We start from the raw sequence: 11,329 nt of genomic DNA on the forward strand, positions 1-11,329 counted from the left end.
TATATATATATATATATATATATATATAGACTATTACTCAGCCAGCAAAGAGAATGAAATCTTGCCATTTGCAGCAACATGGTTAGAGCCAGAGAGTATGATGCTGAGTAAAATAAGTCAGTCAGAGAAAGACAAATACCATATGATCTTACTCATATGTGGAATTTAAGAAAGAAAACAGATAAACATATGGGAAGGGGGGACAAAGGAGAAAGGGTAGAGAACTGAGGGTTGATGGAGGGAGGTGGGTGGGGGATGGGCTACATGGGTGATGGGTATTAAGAAGGACACTTGTGATGTATCACTGAATTCTCCTCCAGTAACCAATATTGCACTGTATGTTAACTAAGTAAATTTAAACTAAGAAAATTTTTTAAAAATTATAAAAAGCAATGCGTATGCACTGCAAAAGCAATGAAATATGAGAGGAATATGTAACGATAACCAGGAAGTACCTTTTCGTTTCACCTTCCAGACAGAATGACTCTTACAAATTTGGCAACATCACAGATGTCATCGCTTTTGCTTATTTCCTTCTAGGTTTTTCTCTTGTGTTTTACAAAGGCATAGCCATAGTATATGTACAGTTTTGCATCCTGTCCTTTTCATGTATCATCATATCACCTATTTTACCCTCCTCCTACAGAGCTATTAAACTTACAATTTTTTTTAATACAGCAGTTATGTTCTATCAAAGAAACGTACCACAATTTCTATACTATCCCCTTAGTGCGATACGTGTGGGTGGTGGTGGTAGAGGTTTTTCTCTCTGTCATGAATATGGCTGCTATGAACATCTCAGCACATGCAGCTTTTCCCATAAAATTCACAGGTAAACCTTTTACTTCAAAAGGTATAGCCCTTGCAACATAATACTAAAATCATTATCAAAAAGATTGAGACAATTTAAGGGATACCAACAACTACCGGTTTCATTCCCCCCTTCTCAGCATTAGGTATTAGCACTTTTTTTCTTTCTTTTACTAAAACAATAGGTGAAAATTTGTTTATTAGGTCTGGTGGGATGTATGCACGTTTCCAGCACTAACCTGGGGTAGTTGACCTTGAACCTGGACAACTTCTCTGTTACCTTGCTGTCGATCAGTTCACAAAATTTTTCTTTCCTCACCCGTATCACCTCAGCTCCCAGGCTCACCAGGATCAAGGGCCTCATGTCTTGCTGGTTCTCTGGGAGGAGGATCTGGTGAAGGCCCTGGGGAACAGAAAGTTCCAGAGAGTTTGACCTCAGAGACTGTCCACTTCTACCAACAGATTATCTAGATGGGAAAAACAAGGCCCCAGGCAGAGGATGAATCCATCTGGGGGCCATTCTGCAAGTGATGGGGAGAAGTCCAGGGGTCTTTCTGCTACATGACATCAAAGGCCTCTGGCTGCTGGGATTAGAAGAGCCTGTAAGAAAGGCACTTTGTCCATATCCTACCTCCCCACAGGCTTTCCAAGAATCACACTCAGGCAGTCCCTCTCCAGGGGACAGCATTTCACAAGGCTTCCCCAATGTCCAGTCTCAACTCTTGTGCCCAGTAAAGCCATTGTCTCTTCCTCAAGACAGTGACAGAATTCCAACGGCAAGTCTTCCTCTTCTAAATCTTCCCTCCCGCAGACACCACACCCTCCCTCATCCTTTCTGCAGGTCTTTGCTCATATGTCCCCACTGAGCCTCAGTTACCTTCTCTGTCCCTCACAGACTTTGGGGGTCACTGGCCTCCTCTGTGCAGCTCCGTCACTCCTCTGGCCCCCTGGCCGTGATGACGACGACGATATGACAGCAATATTTACTGAGCATTGGCTACACCCCAGGCCCTCTTGTTGCTGTCATGGATGCTAACTCATTTGACACCGTCACAATCCCCCATGAGGTGGCTCCTATTGTTACCGTCATTTTACAGAGGGTGCCGCTGAGGTTGAGCAACCTGTCCCACATCACACAGCATGAAGCAACAAAGCTAGGATTTGGGTGCAGGGGGTCAGAGTCCATGCTGTTAACCACTATACTCTGAGGAAACTGAGGTACAAAGAGGTTAAGTAACTTGCCCATGGACAGAAGTAGGTGGAGGCAGGATTTGAACCCAGTGATCTGCTCAGGGCCCCAGTGAGGGCAGCACTGTTGGCAGGTTCCCTCATCCACCTGCAACCCACCCCCCACACACCAGCCAGTCAGGGCTCTTTTCTGCCTAAGCCCTTCAAATAAGTACCTTCCCACAGCACACAGGATAAATAAAAACGCCTCATTGTGGCCCCAAGGCCTGGGCTATCTCACCCTTGCCTGGCTCTCCAGTCTGGCTCATGCCGCCCTGCCTTGTTTACTCTGTTCCAGCCGTGCTGCCCACCCTTCCGGTACCCTTGACACTCCTAGCTCCTTCTGGCATCAGGCTTTGAGCCTAGTCTTCCTCAGTTCACAACACTCTTCCCCCAGGTTGTCCCCAGCTTGTTCTCTTCACCATTCAGGTCTCAGCTTACACACCACCTCCTCAGAGCTGCCTTCCTTGATTGCTCCATTTAAGAAGCCTGCCCCCAACCCCTTTCAATTCCATTCCTAACAGCAACTTGCAATATTTTATGTTTGCTAATTTTTTATTGTCTGTCCCCAGACTAGGTCATAATCCCCATGAGGGCAGGAAGAATGTCAGTTTACTTGCCCACACTAGCATTTTGGGCCATGGTTGGAGCATGGTAGATGCCCAAGACTTATCTGCTAAAATAAGGCTCAAATGGGGTCACGCAACATTCAAGTTAGCAGCTCACCCAGGAGAATTTCCTCATTTTCTGATGAGGATACAGATTCAGAGAGGTTGAGTGATTTGTCCAAGGCCACACAGCTATCTAATTAGAAGCAAAATGAAGATAAGGACCCCTTGACCTTGACCCCAATCTGTCATATCCCTTCTGCCCCGCCCATGGCTCCAGCTTGCCCAGTCTAAGGCCTCAGTCTGCCTGTTCCCTGGAGAAGCTGGTTCCCCTACACCTCTTGGCTCAAAACAGAGGCTCTACTCCAGGCCCCAACCTCTGCTGTTTCTAAGACTGACCCAGCTTCACACTCCTGCTGCCCATGTTAGGCAAATGTGATCCCCTAGGTGAACACAGGCATAGCCGTCACCATTCACTCACCTACAAATGAAGCCAGGGCCTTGAAAGCAGGGAGAACAGAGTCGAACCAAAAACACCTTAGGGAGACACCCACAGGCCTTTTCATCAAGAGTCATGCTAACACATATTTGTGGGGGGCCTTCTCTGTGCTGGGCCCTGTGTGAAGAACGAGGCAGCCAGGTCTTTGCCCTGAGCCCCCACCCAAAGCCTTCTACGCCATCCTAGAGAATCGAGGCCAAGGACCCTATTCCAGCACTGCAGGCCCTTGATGACATGGACCCTGTTGTTCTTGCTCCATATTGCACAGCCTCCACTGCCGGCACTGTCTGCCCAACCAGGAGACGCCTTTCTGCCCTCTGGTGCCCTCATTCGGCTCCGGGTGCCCAGCCTCCCCAGCAACTCTGCCTGGCTGTGTGTGAGGCTGCATTCACAGGCCAGGAGCTGGCCTCAGGAGCCCTGAGTTCAGTTCTGAGCGGCACTCAGAAGCACTAACTGCCCTGAAGGAAACGGTGAATGGGGAGCGGCTGGAAGCCACCTCACCTGAGCGCTGCCTGAAGGAATGGAGGATGTTTTGACCGAATGAGAAAATAATTAACGGGGCATTGGCACTGTGCCTGGCTCCAGAAATGTTGAATGAAAAACAAAGTGACATTCTCTAAATATCTAAGGGCCATCATGTGGCTAGGAAGCTGACTTCTTGTTTTGTTCTTGGGGGTGCGGGGAAGGTTAGGGGAGGAGCTAGTTAAAAGCTGCAGGAGGCAGAGTTTTGCTGAAAAAAAGGAAGCGTTTCCTAAGAGCTTGGACATAGTCCATCGGCCTTGCGGGAGGGCCGTGCCAGGGGCTGGGCCTCCCCCCCAGGCCTGTGTTGGCCTTCCTGACCCTGAAGACTCACAGTCCCGTGGGGCAGGAGCGTGAAGAGCCCACCACAACAGGGGGTGACAGGCACGTGAGGAGGACCCTGGAGATACTGTAACTGAGGAAAAGCGTTAAGGGCATGGTGAGGGAGCAGCTCTCCGGACTATGACGACCACACACTGGATGATGACCACACGTGGGGCTTCAAAAGACAGCCCCTCCCCGGGGCAGGCGGAGGCCCACCTGCTACCCAGTTCCCACAATGATGAGCTCACGGCCAAACTTGTTTCATCCATGCATTTCCTGCCCTGCCAACTATTGCATAACGTGGGGCTTGAACTTACAACCCTGAGATCAAGGCCTGAGCTGAGATCAAGAGTCAGACACTTATCGAATTGAACCACCAGGCACCCCGGATAATTGTGTTTTTAATAGACTCTATTTTCCAGAACAATTTTAGACTTAGAAAATTGAGAAGATTGGGCACCTGGGTGGCTCAGTCATTAAGCGTCTGCCTTCACTCAGGTCATGATCTCAGGGTCCAGGGATCGAGTCCACATCAGGCTCCCTGCTTAGCGGGAGGCCTGCTTCTCCCTCTCCCACTCCCCCTGCTTGTGTTCCCTCTCTCGCTGTCTCTCTCTGTCAAATAAATAAATAAAATCTTTAAAAAAAAAAAAAGAAAAGAAAAGAAAAACTGAGAAGATAGTACAGAGTTCCCATATACCCATACAGTTTCCTCTGTTATTAGCATACCTTTGTTATGATTAATGAACCAATATCGATACATTATTATTGTTAACTCAGGTCAAAGAGTTATTTAGATTTCCTCTTTTTACCTAATATCCTTTTCCTGTTCCATGATCCTATCCAGAACGCAAATTCATTTTCTCTTTTATCTCCTTAGGCTCCTCTTGGCTGGGCAGTTTCTCAGACTGACCCTATTTATGACTTTGATAGCTGTTGAGGGGTACTGGTCAGGAATTTTGAATGATACCCAGCGATGAGAGTTTGTCTGATTTGGTCCCTTGATTAGACTGGGGTTGTGGATTATTGGGAAGAGGACCATGGAGGTAAAGGGTCATTCTCATCACATCCTACCCCATTTCATCATATTGAGGGATATACAATCAACACAACTTAACTGCAGCTGTTGGCCTTGATCACCGGGCTGTGGTGGTGTTTCTCAGGCTCCTCTGCGGTAAAGTTACTCTTTCCCCCTTTCTGTACTGTACTTTTTCGAAGGAAGTCACTGTGTGCAGCACGCACCTAAGGAGGTAGGAGTTATACACCCTCTCGTTTAAGGCCATGTGTCTATGTAAGTTGTTTGGAATTCTTCTGCATGGGAGATTTGTCTCTTCTCCCGTTTATTAATTTGTTCATTATGTATTCATTATACCAGTATCTTCTCAGAGATGTTTACTATATACTTTGAGTTATAATCCAATACTATTTTCCTTTGTTGCTCAAATTGTTCAAATTGTTCTAGCTGTGGCCACTGGGAGCTCTTTCGGTTGGCACCTGTGTCCGTTTGATAGCCTGCCTCCATCAATGAAGGTTTTCCCCCAACACTTCCTTACTCCTCCACACTACAAAATGTTCCAGGCTCAGCTTGTCTATTTCCTGCCCTAGTCCTAGAATCAATCATTTTCCAAGGAGCCCTTGTTTCTCTTATTGAAGAATGTATTAGAAACCAAGATCCAGGGGCACCTGGGTGGCTCAGTCAGTTAAGCGTCTGCCTTTGGCTCAGATCATGATCCCGGGATCCCGGGATCAAGCCCTGCACCGGGCTCCCTGCTCAGCAGGGAGTCAGCTTCTCCCTCACCCTCTCCCCCTACTTGTGCTCTTTCTCTCACTCTCTCTGTCAAATAAAGAAAGAAAGAAAAAAAAAAAAAAGAAAGCAACCAAGATCCAGGTGCTAGGATTGCTCATTGCCACTGGAGTGTCATTTCTTTCAGGCCCTGTCAGTTGACAGAGCAAAAGATATATGTTGATACACATATCTATAAATATTTCCATGTGTAACTATCAGTATTTATATTAAGCTAAACGGGAGTTCATACTGATGTCCAACGAATCCCTTCCCACCTGGATCATTCTAGCCTCCTCCTCGCTTACCTGCAAATTTCTATTCCAATGATGAGAAACCTGGCTGCCATTATCTGCCATTCATTGACTGAACTGATCCATTTCAGGACACGTGTGTTGCAGTATCAGAACTGTTAAGCATACACCCACGGATACCAATGTTATCAGCTAGAGTACAGTGCTCATGGGCAGTTCCTTCGGCTTTCAGTCTCATGAAGCCCAGCCACCTCCAGCATTACATAGGTCAGCACCTTTTTCTCCCACCCTCTTCACTGAGATCGTTTCATACATTTGTAGTATCATTAGATGTTTTCGTCATAATCTGCATTCCCTCCTGGGATCCCCTGCCTCCTAAATGACTCCTATTTTTCTTTTTCTTTCTTTCTTTCTTTCTTTCTTTCTTTCTTTCTTTCTTTCTTTCTTTCTTTCTTTTTTTTTTACAAATCGCATACATTAAGGTTCACTCTGTGCTATAAATTTCTATGGGTCTATGGGTCTAGGGGCACCTGGGTGGCGCAGTTGTTAAGCGTCTGCCTTCGGCTCAGGGCTCAGGGCGTGATCCCGGCGTTCTGGGATCGAGCCCCACATCAGGCTCCTCTGCTAGGAGCCTACTTCTTCCTCTCCCACTCCCCCTGCTTGTGTTCCCTCTCTCTCTGGCTGTCTCTCTCTGTCAAATAAATAAATAAAATCTTTAAAAAAAATAAAGTTCTATGGGTCTTGTCAAATGCTTAAGGTTTTGTATCTTCCATTACAGTATCATACAAAATAATTTTACTCTCCTAAAAATCCTCTGTGATCTACCTATTCATCCCTCCTCCTGAACTCCAAACCTCTGGCGACCGCTGATCACTATCTCCATAGTTATGCCTTTTCCAGAATGTCATATAATGGGAATATACAATACTTAATCTTTTCATATTGGCTTCTTTCACTTAAAATATTCATGTAAGTTTCCTCCGTGTCTTTTCTCAGCTTGATAGTTCATTTCTTCTTATTGATGAATAATATTCCATTGTTTGGATTTACCAGTTGATTTATATTCACTTTTCCATGTAAATTTTAGAATCACTTTGTCAATATCCACAAAATAACTTTCTGGGATTTTGGCTGGGATTGTGTTGAATCTATACATCAAGTTGGAAAGAACTAACATGTTAACAATAGAATCTTCCAATCTAGGAACATAGAATATTTCCCCACTTATTTAAATCTTCTTTGAATTCTTTTATTATAATTTTTAAAAGATTTTGTTTTATTTATTTGAGAGAGAGGGCACACACAAGCATGGGGGAGGGGCAGAGGGGTAGGGAGAAGCAGACTCCCCACTGAGCAGGGAGCTAGATGTGGGTCTTGATCCTAGGACCCTGAGACCATGACCTGAGTGAAAGGCAAGTGCTTAACCAACTGAGTCACCCAGGTGCCCCATGAATTCTTTCATTATAATTAATAGTTTTCTGCATGTGGACCCTGAACATACTTTGTTAGATTTATACCTAAGTATTTCATTTTTGGTGCTATTGTAAATGGTATTGTGTTTTTATTTCAAATTCCAATGTTTGTTGCCTTATACCCTATGATCTTGCTATAATAATTTATTCACTTCAGGGGGGTGTTTTGTTTTGTTTTTTGATTCTTTGGAGTTGTCTACATAGACAATCAAACATCTGCAAACAAAGGCAGCTTTATTTCTTTCTTCCCAAATGTTTTATTTCCTTTTCTTGTCTTAATGCACTAGCCGGTCTTCTAGTACAATGTTGAACAAGAGTGGTGAGAGGGTACATCCTTGCCTTGTTCCTGGATTATTTTAAAGCAAGTCCCAGATGTCATATCATTTTATCTGTATTTTGATATGCATGTCCTAAATATAAGGACTCTTAAAAAACATAACCACGATACTGTTATCATTCTTTAAAAACCCTTAATATCACCAAATATAGAGCAGGATGTTTTCAAACCTTCCTGTTATTACTTAACACTCCCAGCCTGCCATGTTACACGCTATACGATGAACAAGGTTCTCTGCACACTCACCACAGTTTCTCCTTCCTCCACAGTGTGGACCTTGATGTAGGCACCCACTGCAGCCTCCTCAGGGAGATCACCATACTTGGTACTGATCATGGAACATTCAAGCAAATGAAGATTCCTGGATCTGAAATTTGACAGCTTGTTAACGAGAGCTCATTGTCGCACAGCCAGTTCACGAGGCCCTGGACAGTCAGCCCCTGCGCTGCTGCACAGAGAGACCTTCCCTCCCTGGAGAACTCACACTGCCCCCAGAAAGTGAGAAAACTCAAATCAAGCTCTGGAAGAGAACATGTCAGGAACTGGAGAAGTTTAATAGCAGGGAGACTAGCAGAGAAAGAGATAGGACCCCTTTAAACACTTGAAGGCTCTTAGGTGGAGGAAGGGGCTGATGATCTCATGCAGCTGAGCCAGACTGAATGGATGAGAAGTCCAGGCTGGCTGACAGATGCTCAACATGAGGAAGACATTTCTAAGTCAGAGCTGTCCAATAATGGAACAGATTGCTTTGACATAGAGTGAGCTCTGTGCCCCTGAGGACACAGCAGAGGTTGGGGCTCTCCTTGGCAGAAAAGCAGAGAAGAAATGGCTTTGTTTACTGGTTTAAAATATAGGTTTCCTTGGGCAGCCTGTAGGTTCTGTACTTTGCTCATGTTGGAACTAATTTTACACAGGCAATCTTGTTGTGCTTTCTTTGGTCACAGGCAAGGTAGAAGGAAGAGATAGGCTATGCTATCTGGATTAGAGGCAGGGAAAAAATTGTAAACTGAGAAAATAGCTGATATTTTCACCCAACTCATAAACTCACCGAACACATGAACAAGGCAGCCCACAATTCTCACCCCCCAGGACATGTCCAGCATGGTCTTTATTTTTCACTTCTGGGTCCAACCTGTCCCTTCTCCTTTACTGATGTACAACAGAGAGACTGGGTCTGTTCCACCCCTACCTTCAGAAGAACTGGGACTGGGACTTGGAGCACTGGATCCTTTGGAAATAATATCCATCAGAGGGAATAACAACTCAGAAGTCATGGAATGCTCCTCATGGAGGCCAGCAGGCTAGAAATGTTAATAGGCAAAGGACTTGAGTGTAGTGGTACTTGGAGCAAATGGAGATTGTGACACTGATGTTATTATTAGTATCACTGTGATATATTTTTTTAAAGATTGTAAGAGAGCAAGAAAGAGAGCATGAAGTGGGTGAGGGGCAGAGGGAGAAGCAGACTCCCCACTGAGCAGGGAGCCCCATGAGGGGCTGGATCCCGGGACTCCAGGATCATGACCTGAGCCCAAGGTAGACACTTAACCAACTGAGCCACCCAGGGTCCCCTCATTGTGGTATTTTAAATTTTACATTTATTGGGGGGGAGAGGAAAAGAGGTGCTGTGTTGCTCTGGGTCCAGCGTTGAGCTGCCTCGAGGCAGGTACCACTGAGCGTCCTTCCCTGCTCCTCAGCCTCTCTGGGTTGAGGCAAAAGCACAGCCCTTGTTGTGCACTCTCTTTCCAGCCGGGACAGTCGTACCAAACAATAAGACGGAGCACTAATAAGCCGCTCAGGATTGAATCCTGGCTCTGCCACTTCCTACCTGTATGACCTCAAAGAAGGAGCTCAATCTCCCTCTGTAGCTTGGTTTTCTCACCTGAAAAATGGGACTGATAACAGTACTTACCTCATAGGACTGTTGTTGAGGATTAGATAATCCAGGACCAGGCAGAGAGTATTCCGCAGGGGTTAGCTATAATTACCATTATCTCATTTAATTCCTGGCTTCTGACAGCACCAAGACTTCAATACTATTATCTACAGACAAGGGAACTATGGCTTAGCGAGGTCAAGTCCCTTGTGCAAGGACACAGAGCTAAAATAGGTGGCCAAGCCAGAACTTGAACCTGGGTTGAACTGACTCCAAAGCCCAGGCTCTTATCTCCTGCCCCATTTAAATGGGTAGAATTCCCAAGGAGGCTCAGAGTCAAAAAAAATCTAGTGACACACAGAGTATCAGAGCCAGACGCTCTACCCCTCCTCCTTCAAACAGGTCCCCTGAGAAAGGAAGTAGCTGACTACCTGAAGTGGCTCTGTGGGTTACAGGCAGAGAATGCAGCTCCTGGGTCTCGAATCCAGGACTTCTCTAGGCTGCCTTCTGTATATACCTTTGGGGTCGAGCTGTGCCTGCTACCTCTGCCCCCTCCCCAGTATCCCTGACATTCTGTCCTTTCAAGTTATATTTCCCTCTTCAACCAGAAGCTGGACCCTTCTCTCTACCCAGAGTTAAGCTTACTTGATCTTCGGGCCCAACATCTTTGGAAGAGTATTTCCTGAGGTGTTCATCCTCCTACTTAAGCTGGTCCTCTGTTGCTCCCAGGAGTTCTGGAGGTGCTTAAGTTTCAGAAAGCTAAAGTCCTGTACAGGATATGATTTGATCTGAAATTCCTTAAATCTCTCCACAGGAGAAGATTCTGTTAGAGAAAGCACAGAAAAACACATTAATGGGTCTTTGCATATAAGAGCGTTGCGCTGATGATGGTGAAAGGTATATCCTACTCACCTGCCTGGCCAGTCTGACGCATGGGGGACATTAAGGAAAATAGAAAACGCTGTGGTTTCCATGTATTGTCCCTCTGGGGCGGGCCCTAAGCAGACCCTTAATATGTTACATATGTTACATATGTTACATCCACGTAAGTGTCACTGGCTCCATTTAAGAAATCAAATGAGCATCAAAGAGTCTAAGTCACCCAGGAAAGGGCTGAAGCTGGGATTTAACTCAAGTCTACCTGATTTAAAGCTCATGACTTTCCACTAATAGATCAGATTTATCTGGGATTGGGGATGGAGGCAGCAGTAAGAGATAAGGGAATGACGAGTCATAGAACCTTGGATGAGGTAATTTCCTGGAGTCCTCATAGAATTATTATAGGAATTACAGATTAAGGAGTGCCTGGGTGGCTTGGTCAGTTAAGCCTCTGACTCTTGGTTTCAGCTCAGGTCATGATCTCAAGGTCCTGGGATCAAGCCCCACATCGGGCTCCACACTCAGCACAGGGTCTGTTTAAGACTCTCTCCCTCGGGGCGCCTGGGTGGCAGAGCGGTTTAGCGTCTGCCTTCGGCTCAGGGCGTGATCCCGGCATTGTGGGATCAAGCCCCCACATCAGGCTCCTCTGCTAGGAGCCTGCTTCTTCCTCTCCCACTCCCCCTGCTTGTGTTCCCTCTCTCGCTGGCCTGTCTCTATCTCTGTCAAATAAATAAATAAAATCTT

At 45.8% G+C, this 11,329-nt stretch overlaps 1 protein-coding gene across 1 annotated transcript in view; it reads right to left on the reverse strand.

Annotated features, from left to right (window-relative positions):
* Positions 1-11,329, reverse strand: part of CNBD2 (cyclic nucleotide binding domain containing 2) — a 46,765-nt gene that overhangs the window by 5,594 nt on the left and 29,842 nt on the right. The window contains exons 9-11 of the mRNA XM_002916416.4: positions 10,352-10,529; positions 8,077-8,197; positions 1,050-1,213 (exon numbers count right to left, since the gene is read on the reverse strand). Coding sequence (XP_002916462.1) covers positions 1,050-1,213; positions 8,077-8,197; positions 10,352-10,529 — 463 coding nt within the window. The remainder of the gene's footprint in view (positions 1-1,049; positions 1,214-8,076; positions 8,198-10,351; positions 10,530-11,329) is intronic.

Source organism: Ailuropoda melanoleuca, chromosome 13, assembly GCF_002007445.2.
Source record: "Ailuropoda melanoleuca isolate Jingjing chromosome 13, ASM200744v2, whole genome shotgun sequence".
Classification (NCBI taxonomy): domain Eukaryota; kingdom Metazoa; phylum Chordata; class Mammalia; order Carnivora; family Ursidae; genus Ailuropoda; species Ailuropoda melanoleuca.